Source organism: Ranitomeya variabilis, chromosome 2 (genome assembly GCF_051348905.1).
Source record: "Ranitomeya variabilis isolate aRanVar5 chromosome 2, aRanVar5.hap1, whole genome shotgun sequence".
Classification (NCBI taxonomy): Eukaryota; Metazoa; Chordata; class Amphibia; order Anura; family Dendrobatidae; genus Ranitomeya; species Ranitomeya variabilis.
This window is the reverse complement of record NC_135233.1, coordinates 52,028,365-52,051,942: the sequence shown is the minus strand read 5'-3', so window position 1 is coordinate 52,051,942 and position 23,578 is coordinate 52,028,365. Positions and strand designations below refer to the sequence as shown.

The 23,578-nt window shown below is 43.0% G+C and overlaps 1 protein-coding gene across 2 annotated transcripts in view; it reads left to right on the top strand.

Annotated features, from left to right (window-relative positions):
• The window catches only part of SRBD1 (S1 RNA binding domain 1), a 242,494-nt gene that overhangs the window by 198,340 nt on the left and 20,576 nt on the right, over window positions 1–23,578 (top strand). For both annotated transcript variants that reach the window (XM_077282407.1, XM_077282408.1), the window contains exons 19-21: window positions 16,039–16,145; window positions 16,932–17,108; window positions 20,598–20,756. In XM_077282407.1, the coding sequence (XP_077138522.1) occupies window positions 16,039–16,145; window positions 16,932–17,108; window positions 20,598–20,756 (443 nt within the window). The remainder of the gene's footprint in view (window positions 1–16,038; window positions 16,146–16,931; window positions 17,109–20,597; window positions 20,757–23,578) is intronic.

Sequence of the window (23,578 nt, the reverse complement as noted above, 5' to 3'; positions counted from 1 at the left end):
CTTAGCTCATCTTCGATTTTGGGAGTGACAGGTTCCCTTTAAGATAGGTCACCAATGTCTGGGGGGAGCGACAGAAATGCTCAGTTATGAAACTTCTTTACCTGAATAGTGGACGGGTACTGCACAACTGCCCCCCCCCGCTTATTTTGAATAGGGGGCTCGTTAACCGCCCTACATAATTTTGCTAGGTGGGTTGAATGCATAGACCGTGGCTTCACTCCTAAGTAATGGATCTCTGATTTTACACATTTAGATAACTTAACTTGCATAGTCATGCGACACAATTATGGGATAGTTATGGGGTTGTGGTTAGCAGCCGAGGGCCTATTGAAGGTCCCATTGCTACCGTTTATATAATTTTAGTATATAGTATGATGCTATATATTTCCAGCAGTGTCAGAACTTGCAGTTCCCTTGGCTGTGATGCGGTGGAATGACACGTGGTGCCCAGTGAGTGCTGGCATCACTGTTCCCGCCTTCTGTCGAAATGAACATGAAGAGGAAGTCTGAGATCAGCTGCAGTCTGGACTTCCGCTTCATGTTCAGTTCGTCCGAAGGCGGAAACAGTGATGCCAGCGCTGATTGGGCATCGGGCATCACGTGTCATTCAACCGCATCACAGCCCCAGGACTGCAAGTCAAAGTAGGATCCATAAAAATTACAGTCGGCTATGAAAAAAGTAAGGTGTGACACAACTTCATTGAATGGAAAATTGAAGTTTACGGGTCGTAGAAAATGGCAACACAAACCCACTATTTTTTTTTTCTTATAAGGTTCTATAAAAAAAAAAAATACTTTTGTTTGAAATCACTAACGATTCTCATAGAAACAAAACCCCCAAAATTGAAAATTTTTTGCAATTTTTTTTTCCACCATATTCCCGGTCTTGTATGTTAATATGAAAGTTGTCATGCAAAGCTACAATTCGTTCCACAATAATCCCCAAGTCTTCATATGGCTATGTCAGCAGAAAATGTGCAAAGTTATGGGTCTTGAAAGAAAGCAAAGAAAAAAACAAAGCCAGATAAAGTGAATATGTGCCCAGTTGGCAAGGGGTGGAAGGCTATAGCCACTTTAAGAAATGACTTAGATCAGGGATGGACAATTAAGTTCCCCAGGGGCCACATGAGAGACCCTGACTGTTGTGGAGGGCTGAACAAAGCGGCCGTACTTAATTTATTCTTTAATATTATTTAACACTGTATGCTGTGAGGATTCTCTGGTGTCAGCGACGGGAACGGCGGTCATGTGAATGGATTTATGCGTTGTGCATACTCCCTGCCACAATCAGACTAGATATCCGTGGTTTCACTAAATGAGGGTCTTCGTGTGACGTCTGCTGGTGGACAACTCACATAAGTAGGCTGCCGCCTCTCTCCCTGAAACGTCCCCAGAAGAAGCTAGTGGCGAAACGTGCGATGAGGTATGGGGATGCTACGCCTGACTTCTACTGTCATTCTGCATTCTCCTATCTGTAGGTATCTTGGCCCTTTCTTTGTACCTCCTTTGCTGAGTATGTTCTTTTAATATCTGCTGGGGCATATATACTTCTCTTCACTACCAAGGATATCTGTCTGTGATGTATGTTTGCACTTTAAACTTTCATTATAGTTAATATTAGCTGTGATTGCATGCATTCATCTCTTAGGATATTATATTGTTATTCTAGCCCTAGAGAGGCCAATGACAGGTAGTATATGTGTCACCATACACTGTATTATTGACATTCCATTCCCTCTTTTGTTCATTATACCTCATTGCCATTTTGTGCGTGTATTTACTCCACTACATAGGACATATGGGATACAGATTATTTGTTGCCTTTATCTATGTGTCATTAATCATAGGGGTGAGTCACATGACTTTTTCTATATAACACCCTATTTTTTGATAATCACCACAATGTAAATAAGCAGCAATATCTTATATAATTGTCAGGATATAGTAGGATCCCCTTCCTGAGGCACTCTGTTATTTTTATTGTTGCTGGTTTTACTATTATTATTATTATTTATTATTATAGCGCCATTTATTCCATGGCGCTTAACATGTGAGGAGGGGTATACATAATAAAAACAGTACAATCTTATACAATACAGGTCACAACTGGTACAGGGGGAGAGAGGACCCTGCCCACGAGGGCTCACAATCTACTAGGAATGGGCGAGGATACAGTAGGCGAGGGCAGAGCTGGTCGTGCAGCGGTTTGGTCGATCGGTGGTTACTGCAGGTTGTAGGCTTGTCGGAAGAGGTGGGTCTTCAGGTTCTTTTTGAAGGTTTCGATGGTAGGCACGAGTCTGATATGTTGTGGTAGAGGATTCCAGAGTAGGGGTGATACGCAAGAGAAATCTTGTATGCGATTGTGGGAAGAGGAGATAAGAGGGGAGTAGAGAAGGAGATCTTGTGAGGATCGGAGGTTGCGTGTAGGTAAGTTCCGGGAGACCAGGTCACAGATGTATGGAGGAGACAGGTTGTGGATGGCCTTGTATGTCATGGTTAGGCTTTTGTACTGGAGTCTCTGGGTAATGGGGAGCCAGTGAAGGGATTGACAGAGGGGAGAGGCCGGGGAATAGCGGGAGGACAGGTGGATTAGTCGGGCAGCAGAGTTTAGAATAGATTAGAGGGGTGCGAGAGTGTTAGAGGGGAGGCCACAGAGCAGGAGGTTACAGTACTATAATTAATAAATATTGAGTAGGATCTAGTAACACCTCCTTTTGAAAGCATCACGGCTTGTAAATGCTATTTGTATACAGACAAGAGTTTTTCAGTTGTTTGAGGGATTTTCATCCTTTCTTCCTTGGAATATTCCAGTTCTGTGAGATTCCTCGGTTGTCAGCTTTTTTACAGATTGTGTTATGTTTGCATCAAGAATTTGTTGAAATTTCATTGAATCCATTCTTCCCTGTACCTGTGAAATGTTCCCTGTGCCATTGTCTGTAACACAACCCAAAAGCGTGATAGATCCACCCCCATGCTTAATGGTTGGCGAGATGACCTTTTTCTGATATTCTGTGCCCTTTTTTCTCCACACATACCTTTGATCATTGTGGCCAAAGAGTCCTATTTTAACCTCATCGGTCCACAGGACTTGTTTCTAAAATGCATCAAACTTGTTTAGATGCAAGTATGCTTGTTTTGTATGCTTCTGACGCTGAATTCTATGGTGAGGACGCAGGAGAGGTTTTCTTTTGATGACTCTTCCATGAACGCTATATTTGTGCAGGTGTCTCTGAACAGTAAACCAATGTACCACAACTCCAGAATCTGCTGAATCTGAAGTTCTTTTGCAGTCAAGCGGGGGTTCTGATTTGCCTCCCTAGCAATCCTATGAACAGCTCTCAATGAAATTTTGCTTGGTCTTCCAGACGTTATCTTGACCTCCGCTATTCCTATTAACTTCCGTTTCTTAGTTACGTTTTGAACTGAGGATAGGGCAACTTGAAAATGATTCACTATCTTCTAGCCTTCTCATGATTTGCGAGCCTCCACCATTTTTATTTTCAGAGTGTTATGCAGCTGCAGCTTTTTGGCCCAAATTTAGAGGAGGCTAGGTTTTTATAAAGCTGGGAAATTTACATCCTCTGGCCTTTCCTAATGATGATAGTGAATAAGCCATAACCCTAACAGGCTAATTAAGGTCTGAAACCTTGGTCAAAGTTATCTGAGCACACAAATCTCCAAGGGTGCCCAAACATTTGCACTGGACCATTTTCATTTTTGTGATTTTTAAAATGTAATAAATGACAATATATTTTTTTTCACAAAATACAAAAGGAAATGTCATCTTTATTAGTGATGAGCAATTGTACTTGTTGCTCGGGTGGTCTCCGAGTATTTGTGACTGCTCGGAGATTTAGTTTTTGTTGACACAGCTGCATGATTTACAGCTACTAGCCAGCCTGAGTAAATGTGGGGGTTGCCTGGTTGCTAGGGAATCCCCACATGTAATCAAGCTGTCTAGTAGCCGCAAATCATGCTGCTGTATCAACAAAAACGAAATCTCCGAGCAGTCACAAATACTCGGAGACCACCCGAGCGTGCTCGGGAAAACCCGAGCAACGAGTACACTCGCTCATCACTAATCTTTATCCTTAGGCCTTTTAGAGAGAGTTTATTTCATCTTCAACTTGCTTAACTTCACAATAACAGAAACTTTTGACCAGGGGTACCCAAACATTTACATGCCACCGTAATTTCTCAACAGCCTCTCACGCAGTATTATGGTGCTCCCACACACAAGTGTGATGTCCCTACAGCCCATTACACAGTATTATGGTTTCCCACACAAGCATGATGTCCCCACAACCTTCACAAAGTATTATGACCCTCACATTTTCAAAGTCAGACGCAGGGCATGGAGCGGTCACGTGGTGCGAGTTGCCACTGTGTCTTGCTGTTCAAGTCATGCAAAAGGCTGCATGGGAACAGCCAAAGGGATGTATGTGTGCCCGTGGGCTGAAATTTGCCCAGGTTTCACTTGATGAGTCCTGCTGGAAAGGTAGTGTATCCAATTCAAGTCAATATAATAAGATCCAGACTTTTTGGAGAACATTTCATCCTAAATTCCTAAATAGTCCACTAAGATAGCTGGTATCAGATGGTCCAAAGTTGATCCATAACACACAGTTCATATCAATAGAATAAATGGTGTGTGATGGACCACATTCTTGTCTATTGACCCAGGATCAATTGGATCCCTTGTCTAGTGGAGTGAAGAGCCTCTACAGGACCTTGTAATCATTTCTTGGCATGGCTCACCTCTGAATAGTGAATATATTAGAGGCATAGTCATTTGCACTTAGAAGTAGTGATGAGCGAACGTGCTGGGATAAGGTGTTATCCGACCATGCTCGTCTGCTAACTGAGTGTCTTCGGCGTGCTCGAATAATATGTTCGAGTCCCCACAGCTGTATGCCTCGCGACTGTTTGAAAGCCGCACCACATGTAGGGATTTCCTGTTTGTTAGGCAATCCCAGCATGTGTTGTGGCTGTCGAACAACCGTGAGACATGAAGCCGCGAGGACTCGAATATATTATTCGAGCACGCCGAAGACACTCAGCACCCGAGCATGGTGGATAACGCCTTATTCTAGCACATTCGCTCATCACTGCTTAGTAGTTTACAGAAACATGATTCTAATTGAGGGAACACTTCAAACATTCCTTGATTTCTTAAAGCCTTTTCCTTTACCAGTAGAGACTCTTCCCAAGAACTTGGACGTGATCTCTGCTGATTACTAGGAAACATTGAGCACTGCCAGTAATAAATTACATAAAGATCTGCAGCCGGCAGATGTGTGTTACCGGCATTTCTGAGCAAATAGAATTACACTCTTGGAGCGTGTGCAGTCTTCTGTCTGCTCGCTGTATTTCATGGGTCACTCACCAAGTGCCATTGTTGATTAGTGCTTTGAACTGCCACATGCCAATCCAAATGAAGAGGATATTTTATATGGCACGGGAGAAGAAATGTCCTTTATTTCACATCGCATGCGCTTTTCATGAACGTCTTCCTGCAGTCTCTTCTGGACAGCTTTCCTGTAGCCTCCAGCTATGGTTCTCGGTAAAGGAATCCAAGACCAGTTAGAAGGCATTTGTGCAACTTTTAAGCGGTCTACAGTATTTAGTATCTTGTCACATTTCATCAAGACATGCTAAGTGCTTACTTGACCTTTTTTGTCTCAAAAAATAATCAGGTTTTATTTTAGGTAATTTTTAAATACATTTGTATATGAATTTACAAAAAAACAAACCCTAATCTCCAGGTTGGAAAAGTAAGACTGAACATGTAAATCCTAAATTGACAATTACGGTAATTTGACATTTGGTTGCATTAAACCCCTTCCCCCCAAAAAAACAAAAATGTAAAAACTTATATAGCCATGGTGTAATATGTATCAGATTTACTCACCAAATCATCAGAATTTTCTACCCCTAAAGATTAGCAACTTAATAATCAAACTTCTGTGATATGAAGAGAAACTGTGATTTTGATAGACACTGAGCTTGGCTTCCAATATCTGGCACATGTGCTGTGCTTTCAGCATATTGGTGGAATAATGACCTCCCACTATATTATTCTGTATTACGGTGGTTTTCCAAGACTTTAAAGGCTATATATACCTTTGAAATGGGAAAAAAATATTTTCTATGGCGGTGATTACTTATAATTATTAAAATTGTACTAAGTTTTAGTCTGCAATCTTCATCCTTTCAGTCATTTTCAGGTCTACTGATATGCAGTGTACAGCGTGGTCCCATTTTCCCATTTTTTTCTATTCTGGGAGTGTCTTTCCCAGTAATATAGGCTATAGATGTGAGATCTGCTTATTTTCCAGATGCTGATATCTTCTCTTGATTTCATATACCGGCACATTTCTAGTACTTCACTTACTTTGTCTGAATGTGCTTTCCTTATTTTTCTACAGCCTGATTTATCTGTCCTACTAGAGACTGTAAATGCTTTCTCCCCTCACTGTTATGCTTCCCTGCTGCTCTCTCTAGCAATGTGAGAAGGGAGAAGGAAAGCAGAGAGAGCCTTCAGAACCAGGAGCTCTGACAAACTTGTTACATTTTTTACAAAGCTTTAGATTTAGCTGAGCACTAAAAAAAAATGAATTTGAAAGTGTAGATAGCCTTTAATATTGATGACCCGTTGGGAGTCCAACTCATGGCAAATATACGGAAAACAAAACTGTAGTGCGAAAGTGTACTAGTGGAGCGCCCCCACTGCCGCAGGGCCGTGGGGTACCCGGTACCGGGCCTCTCTGTCTCAGTTCTGGGGTTGTCACGGTGGCTAGACCCGGCCCGTGACCCTGCTGAGGGGCGTCCAATGAAGGTGGAGAGTGATGATGTTGTGGTGTGGTGCCGGTCGCAGTAAATAACAAGGACACCAGGTTGCAGTCTCTTTACCTCTTTACTGAAGGCTTCCGGATCCTCAGTCCGAAATACGGTTAACCGGGCTGCGTGAGTCCAGCTGGTCCGATGGCACCTCCAGAGTTCCCTTTGCAGGTGGAAATCTGTGCCTACCTTCTAGCGCTTGTGTGTTGTAGTCCTTCCCTGCTGTGCTTACGGGATAGTCCCCACAACTGGTGTCTGTTTCTGAAGTTCCCTCACAACTCGATTATGATGTTCTGTTTCGTCCCCCAGATGATATGGCTAGGACGCACCCGTATGACGGGTAGGCTCAGAGGTCTTCCGGGACCCTAGAGTCGCCCCTCTCCAGATAATGTTGCCCCCTGTGTCTGCTTAGGTGATTTTGGGTGAGACAGCCTGCCTATAACTGACTGTCCTGCCGTAGGTTTGAAGTAAGGCCTGGAGCTCAATACTTCCTCGGCGTTCCGGCCACCGGCTACGCGCCTCAGTAGGATGTTGCCTCGTCTTACAGCACGACTCCTACTGGTGATTCTCCTTGTTGCGTTGATCTCGTTTCTCACTCAGCACAATAAACCTCCCTTCTTGTCCTTTCTTGGGGTACCGCCGCAATGAAGTGCAGGCGCGGTCCCTTAACGTTCTTTCTGTTTGCTAGGCCTCTGTCAGGATCCCACCCCTGACAGGGACCCCCCTGAATCTTCCCCTGCAACACCCTCTGCCACAGGATGTTGCCTGGTTCCAACCCAGTCAGCTTCTGACTAACTTCCTATCCAACCCCCAGTTTTACCAGACTGTGAGGAGTGGCCTAATACATAGCACCCTTAGCTCCCCCTGGAGGCCAGGCTGTGAAGTGTATTGGTGTCAGTGATACCTGGTCAGGTGAACTCCTTCAGTGCCATCAGACGTACCATAGCCCCCCTTAGCGGCGGAGCATCAGTACTGCAACGACCAGGACTCTGGGGCGCTGCACTAGCTTTCAATATCAATGACTCGATGGGGGTCCAACTTGTGGAACCACCACCTTTCTGTGTGCCAAATCGCTCCCTACCTTTTCTACCAGCTGTGAACGGTATTGCAGCTGTCAGAGTGGACTCCTATCAATTTGATATTTATGACCTATCCCAAAGACACCTATGTTAAAGGGTAATTTTCATTTCAGCCAGTCATGCCTGATCTGAGAATATCGTCCATAGGTATTCAGAAGTACGACAAAAGCTGAAAAGGCTGTGCAATACTGTCACTTTTATTACACATAGAGGTAAAGGGGAGCAATGGAGAAAGGGTAGCACAACAAGTTACACTGTTTATGAATCTTAGGTCTTTAAAGGGGATTTCCACTACTTGAACAACCCCTTCTCAATCCCTATGTTTCCCCTTGTAAAATAATATCCCCTATGTCCCCTCCGGTGCCAGCGGTGTCGGCACTGGCTCTCCAAGTAGTGGACACCTCTTGTTATTAAAAAAAAAACTTTTTCTAGTATTTACAGTTCCTATGCAGATTTATGCATTTCCATGGTAACAGACTACAAACAAGTGTGTAGTCAGGTCCAGCTGTCATACATCCATCTGCTTCTGGTTAAACCACTGAAAGAGAGCTAGTAAGATTAGACTTTATTCGTGTTGTAGTCATGCTGCTTTTTTGCCATGATTTTCCAAAATGGTCTTTTGTTTCCCAACCAACGGTTTTGCTGCCATTTTGAAGAATCATGGCAAATACTGTCCTGATCGCAGCGTATTAAAAAACAAAAAAACAAAAAAAACATTAGAGAAGACAAATAACAGTCAGACAGGACAAAATTAATTTGTAATCAGTTTTGTAGATTGGCTCACTCGGCTGCACACGGAGGTAGACACGGTTACACTGTTTCTTTAAATCTTCTGGTTTATTAGACATGTGGCATAAACCAACACAAAGTGAAAACAAACACGGCCCTCTGGGCAAAACAGGGGGGAAAATGGTATAGTCTCTGCAGCTGCAAGGAACCACCCGCTCAGAATATAGCAGTCAGGTTCAGTATAGTGACATAAACAAAAACTACTTCTCTGGAGCTGCCAGCTCCAGACCCACTGAACACTGAATGCCTCAGGAGGCTGACTATTTAACCCCAGGCCACACCCTGGGGTGGAAATGAGTTGGACAACCTCCCACCCACTCTATGGTTGTCTGCAAAAACCCAGCCCTTAAAATGGCCGATTAACCCCTCTCAACACAGTGTGCTGGAGGAAACTTCTGGGTTTCAATTGACTGAAGCTAATAGCCTCAGTGAAACTTATCTCTCATCCAGCCCTTTGTTACATCTGTTACTGTAGAAATTTATAATTCTGCATAGAAGCTGTAGACACACAACCATGGGAGATTTAGCAAACTCTATTTACTATTACACTACACTATTCATACTATTATCACTATAAACCCAAAACCCATACTCTAATATGCAAATATTTATTAACCTTTATCGGAGTCCCCGAATACAATGCAGGAGTGGGGGGCCCAACTGTCAGACACAGCCAGCCTATCCATAAGGTAGGTACGGCTTGTTACCGCCTCTGCCTTCTCAATTGCTACATAGTTGGTACTTTCTTCACTGGACTCAGCTGTCATGTGATTGCTTGCTTTAGAGATGGAGCAGGAACTGCCAGGTCCTAGGAGACACAGTCAGCTTTGGCTACGTTCACACTAGCGTTGTGCGCCGTTGCGTCGGCGACGCAACGCACAACGCACGCAAAAACGCGTCAAAACGCACGCAAAAACGCTGCGTTTTGCGACGCATGCGTCGGTTTTTGCCGAAAATCGGACGCAAGAAAAATGCAACTTGTTGCGTTTTCTTGGTCCGACGCTTGCGGCAAAAAAGACGCATGTGTTGCACAACGCAACAAAAAAAAACGCATGCGTCCCCCATGTTAAGTATAGGGGCGCATGACGCATGCGTCGCCGCTGCGTCGCCGACGCAAACCCGACGCACATTAGCTTAACGCTAATGTGAACGTAGCCTTTGTTACACTATGTATCCAGGAAGCTACATTTCCACTGTAACTGAGGCTAGTTATACCAACCTCCGTTAAATCGGGGGGAAAAAAATAATTTATATATTGAACTGCCCTCTAAAAGCCTTTTATAACCTGATGGAGGTACAGTATGTGAAGTAAATGAAAAATAAACAAAAGTAGGTAAAAGATGATAAAAAAAAATGCCACTATCTATTCAAACCCCTGTCACTAGCCTTGACCCCTGTCAGTAAAAACAAAACATCCATTATATAAAATAATTGTTACATAAAGGGGAACAATTTTTTTAATGTGTTTCAGTTGACCTTTATGGTCATAATTTTTATTTTTTTTAAATGAGAAAAACATATTTTCTTTATTATCTCACCGATACCAGTAAAAAAAAAATGAACGAAAGAGGATATGACAATGACTGGAAAATAAAGCCCAATGTACCACGAAAAAAAGATGCAAAACTGATTTCAATATCTGAAAGAGGAAAATGTTTACAGCTCTTAAAACCCGAAAATGTGTCTAGTCATTAATGGGGAGTTAATGGTCCGGTCCAGAACTGGTTAAGATACATTTAGAGCGATAAAAGAAAAAAAACGTATTTGTAAAGGTAGGTATACCATTTATAATTCTCAACTGACTTATGGACGACGCTCTAAGGTGTGACAACCCCAGGACTTGGGGTTCAAGTCTGCAGTCACTTTATGTGACTGCAAACTTGTGAATCCTCACAGTGTGCACAGGATTCTGGATTCTCCGGTGCCATTACCGGAAGTGGGCGGGTTCATAACCGCAAGTATGCAATTTGTATACATGAGGTCACATGTCAACTAGACGTGCATGGCCTCTCATTACAAGGGAATTGAGCAAAGTCGGACACGTCTAGTCGGAATGTGGCTGAAGTAATCCCAGTGCCAGAGTATCGTGACAGCGTGCACAGTGTGTGCTGAGAGAATTCACAAGTCTGCAGTCACATAGATAGACCCAAACCTGAACAACCTTTTGTAGATCAAGCCTCCATATGTGACAAACTTGGGTTTCCTTTTAGGAAACTGAAAATTAAGGGAGCTGTCAAAAATGGCATTTTTTACCCCTATTATCTCCATCGATTTACGGTACTTTTACCTCTAACCTCAGGTTCATGTATTTTGATGCAAAAATCTTTACCAGGTATTTATACTCTGAACGAAAACCTGTGCCAAAGTACAGTCTGGGATTTTGAAGAGTAGGAATTAATTTTTTTTAAGGTATAGACATATTTTTAATGAAAGGGCAGGTTGCCAGGTATTTGCCTTTTTAATCGTGCCAGTCTTCAGCACGTCGAGGCTGAAATGCTTAAACCGACTATTGAGTAGACAGATAGGGAATAAAAAAGAGCCGTCTTCACGCTTCACTTGGTCCTAAACATTGACATTGCTGATGTTCGCGTCTTTTGTTGAGTGATGTGTGAACTGTTGTCAGGAAGAGGTGGAGACGCCGGCACAGTTATGAGCTTGTTTTCAGGTGTTGTAAGGATAGACCGATGATGGAGACGGCTCGATCAAAGGAAGTTTTGTTTGCCAGATGTCTAGTGAAGGAAATGCACGAATGTATACATGAGAGCTGCCGGACTTCACAAATGTGTGAGTATTCGCCAGCACAGCAGTGCCTCCTGCTATACGATGGCATGTGCAAGATTGACTAGCAGATGGAAGAAGGTTTGGGGTGAATAAATCTATCCTAAGAACTTATTAGTTACCTTAAGGGCACAGTAAGACGGACGTAGAAATCGGTCTGAGATCGGACTGCAATGCACAGACTGGCCGGCGGCTCTCCCTACCCAAGCGTGACAGCTGCATAGAAATATATGAAGTTGTCAGGTGAGCCGCCGGCCAGTCCGTGCATTACTCTGTCCCATTTTTACATCCGCCTTACTGCGCCCTAGGAAGTGAAAAAAAAAATAAAATAAAAAAAATTAAGTTACCGTATATACTCGAGTATAAGCCGAGATTTTCAGCCTACTTTTTTGGGCTGAAAGTGACCCTCTCGGCTTATACTCGATGTGGGGTCGGCGGGTGAGGGGGAGCGGCGGCTGTGATATACTTACCTGCTCCTGGTGCGGTCCCTGCATGTCCCATGGTCTCCGGGCAACACTTCCGGTGTTCAGCGGTCACGTGGTACCACTCATTAAAGTAATGAATATGCACGTATATTCATTACTCTAATGAGCGGTACGTGACCGCTGAACACAGGAAGATGCCGCCGGCTCCCGGAGACCATCTGACAGTGAGACGCTGCCAGGGGACCGCGCCGGGAGCAGGTGAGTATATCAGGGGAGGTGAGCATTGTGCGATAGTCACCTTCCTCGTTCCACCGCTGCGCGCTGCTCTGTCTTCCGTCCTCTGGATGTGACTGTTCAGGTCAGAGGGCGCGATGACGCGATTAGTGTGCGCGCCGCCCTCTGCCTGAACAGTCAGTGCCGAGGATGGAAGACAGAGCAGCGCGCAGCGATGGAACGAGGAAGGTGACTATCGCAAGTGCCAGGGGCCTGAGCGAAGAGAGGTGAGTATGTGATTTTTTTTATTTTAATCGCAGCAACAGCAAATGGGGCCACAATGTGTGGAGCATCTTATGGGGCCATAATGTATAGAGCATCTCATGGGGCCCCTAATGTGTGGAGCATCTTATGGGCCATAATGTGTGGAGCATCTTATTGGGCCATCAACCTTTATGCAGCATTGTATGGGGAAAATGTTTCTATGGAGCATCTTATGGGGCCATTATTAACCTTTGTGCAGCATTATATGGGGTATATTTTAATATGGAGCATCTTATGAGGCCCATCATGAACTGTATGGAGCATTATATGGGGCTCCTGATTCAATATGGATATTCAAAAACACTTAACCTACTGATGTCTCAATTAATTTTACTTTTATTGGTATCGATTTTTATTTTTGACATTTATCGGTAGCTGCTGCATTTCCCACCCTAGGCTTATACTAGAGTCAATAAGTTTTCCCAGTTTTTTGTGGCAAAATTAGGGGGGTCGGCTTATACTCGAGTATATACGGTACCGCCATTTTATCACCCGGAATATTCAGTTTTCCAATAATCCAAGAAGTAAAGGATAGGTCTACGATTCCAACCATTGCTTTGTTACAATATTTCCAAAAAGTAAATCAGATAAAATATTGTACCATTTTACCCCTCGTCTCTCCTAAAGCCACCACCACACAAACTTCTTGTATTTGATGATATAGTGCACCTATTTGGCATCACTATACTCAGGAGAACTAGAAGATTTTATTTTTATTTTGTTGTAAATGTCATTCATTTTGTTAACTACTATTAGAGATTGTTCACACTGTGTTTTCGTTGCCCTTTTTTTCCTCTTCACTTTACAGTAACCGCAAAATGACATCTATCTAAAATCTCACGTACAAGGCACGAACATTTTCCTTTTTTTTATACCTGTGATGCTTTTTTTTTTTTTAAAGAAAGCTCTACACTTCCATTCTTTAATCATTTTACTGTTGTTTCCCATTGAGATCAAAATGGCTTTGCACCAAGAACAAATTAAAAACCAAAGAAACTATGTGTAATTAACAGTTGCTAATTTCTGACCATAACCTGCATCTTTCATGCAGAAAAAAAAAGCATCCATACAGTACTTTTACAGTACACATGAACTTACAGTACTTTTAAAAAGAACATGAAAAAATAGGAAACAATGTGAGAGACAGAATCTAAAAATGAAAACCAAAAAATCACATTGTGTCACGCTGTGACGGTCTTCGGTAAGAAAGGGGGCCTCAAACTGTCCCTGGAACTGGGACCCTAACGATCCCTGTCCCGGGGGCACTCTTGAAGGCAGAGAGGCCCGAGTTTCCGACCTTACTATGCTACTGTTAAACCCCAATCTGCCCCCTCCCCCATCCCATGAGGCATGGGACAGAAATGTAATGTAAACAAGATACAAAGACAAAACAAGGATAACAGAACACCTCTATCATACAAAATCACTTACTAATGATAGGGAGAAGGATATGGACAGGGAGGAATAAACTAAATGGGAACAGGGGCCAGGAGATAAACACACACACGCACTACAGCAAACCACAGAACACTACTAAGACAACTGTACTCCAACGACTTGGCTTTAGCACACCGACCAGGAAGACAAATCTTTCACCAGCAGGGACAAGAAGGTCTGACCAGTTTATATAGGTAGCAGAAATGACCAGATCAAAAGCAGCTGAAATGGAGCTGCATGTTTGTGACCAGCATAAAAAGCGTCTTTAACCTCTTCAGCACAAGAAGAAACTATATCCATTTGATATGGGACACAAATCACACCATCTCTAAAGAAGACCTGCAATTTGTTACCGATGTGACCATCTAACTCCAGGTCTTCCAGGGAGACGTGACACATTGTATGACTTTAACATAATTAATTTGCATTTTATTGCATGAAATAAATATTTGATACAATAGAAAAACAGAACTTGATATTTATTACAGAAATCTTTGTTTGCAATTTCAGAGGTCAGACATTTCCTGTAGTTCTTGACCAAGTTTGCACACACTGCAGCAGGGATTTTGGCCCACTCTCTCCATTTCAGGTTTCAGGGCTGTTGCTGGGCAACATTGAGTTTCAGCTCCGTCCAAAGATTTTCTATTGGGTTCAGGTCTGGAGACTGGCTAGGCCATTCCAGGACATTGAAATACTTCTTACGGAGCCACTCCTTAGTTACCCTCGCTGTGTGTTTTGGGTCACTGTCATGCTGGAAGACCCAGCCACGCTCCATCTTCAATGCTCTTACTGAGGGAAGGGGATTGTTGGCTAAAATCTCACAATACATGACCCCATCCATCTTCCTTTCAATATGGTGCGGTTATCCTGTACACTTTGCAGAAATCGACCCCCAAAAAATCATGTTTCCCCCACCATGCTTCATGGTTGGATTGGTGTTCTTGGGGTTGTATTCATCCTTCTTCTTCCTCCAATGCAGCAAATGGAGTTGATACCAAAAAGTTCTATTTTGGTCTCATTTGACTACATGGCCCTCTCCCATGCCTCCTCTGGATCATCCAGATAGTCATTGGCGAACTTCAAATGGGTCTGGACATGTGCTGGTATGAGCAGGGGGACCTGGCCTTACACTGACAGGCTGGATAATACTCTGCACTATATTTAACCAAGAAATGGTGGGGAGTTTTTCAATTTCTTGCCATAAAGAGCTTATAAAGTTAGGTTTTAGGTTGTATGTACCCCAAAATGATGTAACTGAGAAATACAACTCATTCCACAAAAAAAAAAAAAAAAGCTCTCAATGTCTAAAAAAAAACAAACAAAAAAAAACAAAAACGTTACGGGTCCTAGAATGTGGCAATAAAAAAAAAAAACGAAAAACAAAATGTGTGGACATAAAGGCCAAATGAATTCTGGTCGTTATGAAGTTATCTGTGGAAAAAAAACAAATTTTCTAAAGTTCTTTGACATTTTTGTAAATATTGTATTAATATGTAAAAGAAAAAAGAAAACCATGCCTTTCATTTTTTTGTTTGTCCTGTTTCCCAAAAAACAGGCACAAAAGTCACATATATCCAAAAATGATGCAAAAGTCAAGCCCCATACAGTCCCATTCACAGAAATATAAATGTATTCTGACTCTTGGAATGCAGGGACACAAAAGCTTGTTATTTTTTTGATTTTCTTTGTACATGTGTAGTGAAACATAAAAAAGACTATATAAATTTATTATGAATGTGACTGCAGAATAAAGTACAAATCTTCTACCGCTTGGTAAATGCTTTTTGCACAATACACCCGAAAACAAAGGACAAATTGCTGTTTTTTCCTCCCCCAGCAAGACTTAATGGAAGCTAAATATGACCCTTCCAAATAGTGCCATCAAAAATACAAATAGTGCTGCACAAAAATAAGCCGCCATATGGCTACGTTGACTGAAAAAAAAAAAAGTTCAGGCTTTCAAAATGCGGAGATAAAAGAAAAATAAAACAAATGAAAACCCGTACCAAAATCAATAGGGGGGGCTACAGGTCATGAAAGCAATAATTTCAGTTTTTATGTCTGAGATTACAGTCCATTAGTTAATGGTGTAAGTTCATGGTCAGTATGGAAATAACACGAGCATTCTAAAGTTAACTCTTTGTCTCTCGCAGCATGACGTCTCGCAGGTGCTGCTGAAAGGCACGCTGGATAGTGTGGTGGAGGAGTGCGTCAGCTTTGTGGGGGTGGATATCAACATCTGCTCCGAAATATTATTAAGGTAAGGCCATCCTTATACATCGCTCCGTCCCTGATGCTGCCACCTGCTCTGGAGACGCTCGTATTGAGCTGGCACAATGGTGCACCTTGTGTGCCGCAGGCTGTTGGTGTAGCGGTGTTTGTCTTTCTGCAGTGTACATAGTGCTGCACCTAACGAACCTTTGTTAGGTCTTCTCTACCAATCTCCGAGGTCCATTTACTGCACACAAAGCATTAGATCTTCACTGTGCTATTTATCTATCCATCCATTTATCTCTCTCTGTCTCAGTCTTTATATATCTCACATCTATCTGCAAAATATATAGTGAACATACCCATTAGCTAACAAAAAAAAAATAAGTAGCATTCCAAATTAAATATGCAAGAGGTGGACAACTCTGTGTTAGCCCATGTGGCTTGAGAAAGGGTCTGTTATGGAGCAGAAACGTTGCCACATGGGCTAATAAACAGTCCTCCAACTTCTGCATATTTAAATTGGGGTGCTGCTTATTTTTCTTCTTTTTCATCGATCGATCTGTCTATCTGTGGGCAGGTACAAACAACCGTTTTCTCTCAGTCCGATTATTCTAATCAGATTCGGATCCAATTTTCTCAAAAATGGAGAGCAAAAAGAAAAAAAAAAGTTTCTCCACCTTCTCTATTCTGTCAGTCCGTGAAAATCAGACCACGGTCTGATCTCTTCCGAGTGCGGTCTGATTTTTTTCATGGCCCCTTAGACTTGAATGGGGGAGTGCAATCCGATTCTGGGAGGCAAATCGTGCATTACCATGATTTTCTTGTCTTTTAGGCATATTGCCGGGTTGAATTCTGTTAGGGCCAAAAACGTCATTGAATGGAGAGAGAAGAATGGACCTTTTATTACCAGAGAGCAGCTGAAGTGTGTGAAAGGGCTGGGGCCAAAGAGCTTCCAACAATGTGCCGGCTTCATTAGAGTTAATCAGGAGTACGTCAGGAACCTGCTCAGGTAGGTGTCCATTCTCCTCCACAGTGCGAAGAGCGTTTTATCTGTTCTCCAAATATGGCTGCAATTAAAATAGCGTATCAGCAGCACACAGATTACTGGACACAGCCCCGTGCATGATACCTGACACATACTCCGGGAAATTGTGTGTAACCGTATGGGCACATCAAGTTCTCCGGATGCGGCAGTTCTGGCCTTTGTGGTATCTAGAGATGGCAGCCATCGCTCCATTTACTCTGGGACTGCCGGAGTTGGCGGCCATCACTCCATTCACTCTGGGACTGCCGGAGTTAGCGGCCATCACTCCATTCACTCTGGGACTGCCGGAGATGGCGGCCATCACTCCATTCACTCTGGGACTGCTGGAGATGGCGGCTATCACTCCATTCACTCTGGGACTACCGGAGATGGCGGGCATCACTCCATTCACTCTGGGACTGCCGGAGATGGCGGCCACCAATCCATTCACTCTGGGACTGCCGGAGATGGCGGCTACCACTCCATTCACTCTGTTACTGCCGGAGATGGCGGCCATCACTCCATTCCCTCTGGGACTGCCGGAGATGGCGGCCACCAATCCATTCACTCTGGGACTGCCGGAGATGGCGGCTACCACTCCATTCACTCTGGGACTACCGGAGATGGCAGCCATCACTCCATTCACTCTGGGACTGCCGGAGATGGCGGCCACCATTCCATTCACTCTGGGACTGCCGGAGATGGCGGCCACCAGTCCTTTCACTCTGGGACTGCCGGAGATGGCGGCCACCACTCCATTCACTCTGGGACTGCCGGAGATGGCGACCACCAGTCCATTCACTCTGGGACTGCCGGAGATGGCGGCCACCACTCCATTCACTCTGGGACTGCCGGAGATGGCGGCCACCACTCCATTCACTCTGGGACTGCCGGAGATGGCGGCCACCACTCCATTCACTCTGGGACTGCCGGAGATGGCGGCCACCAGTCCATTCACTCTGGGACTGCCGGAGATGGCGGCCACCAGTCCATTCACTCTGGGACTGCCGGAGATGGCGGCCACCAGTCCATTCACTCTGGGACTGCCGGAGATGACGGCCACCAGTCCATTCACTCTGGGACTGCTGGAGATGGCGGCCACCAGTCCATTCACTCTGGGACTGCCGGAGATGGCGGCCACCAGTCCATTCACTCTGGGACTGCTGGAGATGGCAGCCAGCACTCTATTCTAACCAAATATCTAAGAGCTCTTCTCAGATTACTGGGGGTCCCAGTAGTCCTCTCTACACTGATCTGCCAGCTTCCACGTATACTTTATATAGATATTAACGTTTAGTGTAGGAATTAACCCTCTAAGTTCCTTTGCAGCTTTCCATACACAATGCTACTTTCTGTTTTCCAGTTTCCTACACGGTGGGTGGGCTGGACCCACTCTAAGACCACATTCACACATTCAGTATTTGGCCAGTATTTTACACCAGTATTTGTAAGCCAAAACCAGGAGAGGAATAATCGGAGGAAAAGAATAATAGAAACACGTCACCACTTCTGCATTTTTCACACATTCCTAATTTTGGCTTACAAATACTGATGTACAATACTGACCAAATAATGAACGTGACCTAAATAGTGGAATCTGCTTTTCTAATAGATTTCTTCTTTCTGAAAGTAAGGAAGTGATGGCATATGTTAGAGATGTGCCATCTTTTGATAAGATAGAATAACTGGTGATTAATAGTCTTGTATAATTGATCAGTGGGGTCTGACATCTGGGACCGCCCTATTCACCCTGCTACAGGAACAGAGTTGGCCAAGGAGCTATGTGACTCCTTCATTCTAATAAATTAGGTTTTCTAATGTCTAACTGAACTAAATGTAAATGTGGTCATATTATTATACTAATTAAAGATGCACCGTATAATGAAACTTAATTTTTTTTTTATTATTGTATTATATTTTATTTCTATTATGGTTATTGGAGAAGTCATCTTACCAGAACTGCTGGTCCAGCTTCCACACCCGGGCGTGGGAAACCTCAGTCATAGAAAAACCTATTGACTTCTATGGGAGAGCATAGTGGGCATACTTTGAGACCTGTGTAGAGAAGAGGAGAAAGTGAGCTGTGTCCACCTATTGTCACCGGTGGATCCTGCATTTTCTGCCTCCAGCTTTGCATTGTAATCCTGCCTCTAATCCGATGCATGCTGACCCTGCCTGCAGTGCTGAAACGTGACAAACACATTTACATGGAAAACAGAAATTAAACACAAATTGTATTTCTTATTAGATATGTTCAAAGTATAACTATCAATAAAAAAAAGTTTTGACGTCATAGAAACTTGTCAAAAGTTTGATTTGTGAGGTCCTTTGCTGAGAACCCACCACTGTTCACTAAGACAATGGAACAGAAATGCTCAACCAAAGTGCTCTTGCCACTAAAGTAGCTGTCCATTTTGCTCAAATGCATATATTTGGGGCTAAGAAAAATCATTTTTGTAATTGGGTTTCAATAAAAATGTTGCACTGTTTGGCCTTTACTGGTTCTTTTATTTCCTTATGATCACAAATCAGCTGAGAAGAGCTCATAAAAAGATGGACAAAAGAGTTGCACAAACTCTGCTGTTAGACCATCAGAACGAGCTCACTAATAATTGCCAGTTATCCCATTCTGCAGCCAGCAATGGACAGTGCAACACAGAGGCTATAAAAGACAAACGGTAAAATATTTTCTGAGGACAGCAGAACTGAATGCATCTACTCCTGTGTTTAAAGGGAATCTGACAGCAGCATCAACCCTCCTAAGCCATCTACATGAGCATACGGGTCATAGAAAGTTGAATAAAATTATATCTTCATATCTGCGATTCGATGTCTTATTCCAGAGAAATTCACGTTTTTCTTGCTATGTAAATGAGCTGTTAAGATCTGTGGGCCGGACCTAGATCTCACTGAGAATCTGCCTCCAATGCTGATTTTAGATGAAAGGGGACATTACCAGTGTGAGACATGTAGATCAAGAGACAAGACTATCAGTCATTACTTAATAATGCCTTCTTTCATATAAAATGAGCTCTGGAGGCAGATTATCGAGGAGATCAGTGATCTTAACAGCTCATTTGCATATAAGAAAAACGTGGATTACTCTGGAATAAAACATCAGATCACAGATATCAAAGTATCATTGTATTCAGCTTCCTATGACCTTCAAATCCACAAAGACGGCTTAAGAGGGTTGATCCTACTGACAGATTCCCTTTAAGTGAACTTGGGATGGTCTTTGTACCCAGATTTCAACTAAGCAAAACTGCGCATATATTTCTGTGACTTTAAAAGCTTTTTATATGAATTGCCATAAAAAGGCAGCCAGTTCTTTTAGTATTTTTTAGTATTTTACGCTCTTGGATATTTAATTGGTTGTACAGTCTGACGATCCAGTCATATAAATGCAGAATGTACTTTGGAGCAGTGAAGAGCCAGACATTAAATCATGGAAAAATTATTTTACTTTCTTAGGGACCAATCAGGAGGCCAAGGATCAAACGTGAAAGTCACCGAGGTCACTGTACCTAAAAAAGGCAAGAAGACGGCAAAATCTGCGCAGACAGTTGCTACCAAGCCAGACCCGTTGGATCAAACGTGCATTCACCCCGAGTCATACGACCTAGCAATGAGGTAAGTGGAGTCACCGTGAGGTGAGGCCTGATCACCACCGAGCCAACTCAATTTCAGCGTCTGCAAATGTTTCCTGCACTTTACTTCTCTGCAGTTTTCATTTTCCAAAAGTATAAATTCAAGACCATGACATATCTGATGCCTTAACCAGTAAAACATTACATTATACTGGAAATTATTTCCATCCTATAAATGTGATGTATATTGGTAAAACAGAGATGTAACCTAAGCCTCCGAGCTGCGGCGCACAATGTCTTCTCACAGACCTTTCAAAATCTTTATATTGGTGCATATGGTGTCACAGATGTCTAGCGACTCCACAAAGTGTGTGGGGTGACCATCTTGGCCTATAACATTCCTAATATCTTGTTGGAAGGTTTCTACTGATTGTATTTTCAATATAAGCTAGTTTCCCCATTGCGCCAAGAGTATAGAATTGTATAGTAGCTTGCAAAAGTATTCAATCCCATAAAAAATTGTCTGCAAGTCACATCAGTCTCTGTTGTCCATACAAAGGGCTGTCGGTGTCAGAGGAAACCCAAGTCGCCAGAAGGCAACACACAAAAGTAAGAAGAAAGTAAGATCCAGCTCCCAGGGGAATGCAGATAAAATAAGAGGTCCTTTATTCCATACGATTAAAACCCGGTAAGTATTCAAACAATATACATGCAAGGTTCATGTGAGAACCGGGGGAACATGGGGAAGGAACGTGAGATCACCTGACGTGTTTCGAACAGAGAATGTTCTTAATCTTGGTATGAAATAAGGTTAAGAACATTCTCTGTTCGAAACGCGTCAGGTGATCTCACGTTCCTTCCCCATGTTCCGCCGGTTCTCACGTGAACCGTGCGTGTATATTTTTGAATACTCGCTGGATTTTAATCATATCGAATAAAGGACCTCTTGTTTTATCTGCATTCCCTTGGGAGCTGGACCTTTTTTTCTTCTTTTTCTTCTTGCATTGCATCGAGTGCCTGCAGCTGCACTGATCGCGAACTCCAGGATCCACTTGGACTTGCAGAGGGTGAGCTGTTTTTTTTTTTTCTTATATAACACACAAAACTACATGGAGAACATATGGACATCATACAGATGTAAAATGGGTCTATATTATATAGTTTACTACATAGTACAGGCAGGTTTCTGTCTGTTTCTGTCCTGCTCTCCTGTCTGTCAAACTACATACTGGCATAACGACAGGCAAAATTCTTACAGAAACTTGCATTCAGTACACAGACCAGACAAGTGCATCAATCCATATATTTATTATGTGACACATGGTGTAACACATATTAAAAACATGTAACGACAGAAGCTGAGGAGCAGACGTAATACAATTGTAAAGTGTAGGCCAGAGACAAATTTCAATGCAGAAAGTACTGAGGCATAAAGGGACCAAAAGTGACTAGTAAAAGAACCGAAGACATTAAGAATATGTATGTAACAGTTTATACTCAAAAGTGTAGATGCGGATTCAGATTGTGATGTTCTGTGCTGTTCCTTCCTCCCCACACTCCGACACGCGTTTCATGAGAGGTTATACCGGGAAAGAAGAGGGAAGGCTTTCAGTTCAGGGCAGACAAGTCATTGGACTAGTCTTTGAGCAGTGCATGCTGGGAAGTGAGGGAAGGAACGTTCCAGCTCTTTTAGTGCTGACAGAATGCTGATTAAAAAAATAACCCAGATCATGACTTTGTACTGTGCTGTTCTACCACCCCCGCGCCACAACACGTGCTTCATGACCAGTTCCTCAGAGTAGAGAAGAGGAAGGGTTTTCAGCTCAGAGCAGACAAGTCATTTGGCAATTCATGCTGGGAAATGAGAAAAAGGGAGTTCCAGCACCTGTAACACCAACAGGAAGTTGATGAAAAATGAAATAAAAAAGTCACTCAAAAAGAGTGGATGGCAAGTTAAAGAACAAATGTCGGAGTTGTTGCGCTGCTTTCCCCATGTTGTGAAAACAGCGTAATGATTGAGGGATATAAATCAATTTTGATAACCTTTTAATGTATTGGAAATACTCTGCTCTTTCCGCCTTATTTTCCACAAGCAGCTGCTCTCTTCTCCATGGGTTGGTTCAGTAGGTTATTCAGTTGAATGTTGCAGTACCCAACGCAGCCAATAGACAAGAGTGGCGCTGTTTTAGGAAACCCATTTAACTAATTGCAGCACAGATAACGTGAAAGGAGATTGTTCTTATGAGAATATATGGCGCAGTATTGCTCCTTGCTCAGTAAAATATGGAGTCCGTGTCGGACTGGGTTGGCAAAGTGGCAAAGACCCACCAGTAACATTGATTCTTGGGGCCCACTGTTCAGCTGACCCTAGTACACAAATTTACTTTTGCTTCTATGTAATATTAATTTGGCTTGTTTAATGAATGATTAGATGATACCTTTTTATGCAAATTGTGAATCAAGCGTAATAGCACTGCTCATCAGCTCTCCTTCACAGGGGCGGCCTACCGGAGGATCCTCCTGTTCTCCCGTGGGCCAGTCTAAGCTTTATGGCATTGATCCCTAGGCCGATAGACGCACAGCAAGATCACTTTTTAAAGCGTACCCATCCTTTCACATAAAACCTGTATAAAAGCATGGTCTTGCTGCTCTTTTCACCCACAACCCTTTCCTGCACAAGTCCTAATTAGGAACTGTCCTAATTTTCAAGCTCTGTAATTTTATTTGCTTTTTTTTCAGTGGATTCTTCCTCTCAACAGAATGCTGCTAGAGCTATAAGTGCTGGAAATGACTTTTTTCTCACTTCCCAGAGTGTGTATTGCTCTTGCCATTTTTCAATGGCTTGCCGGCCCCAACGTAAAAGCC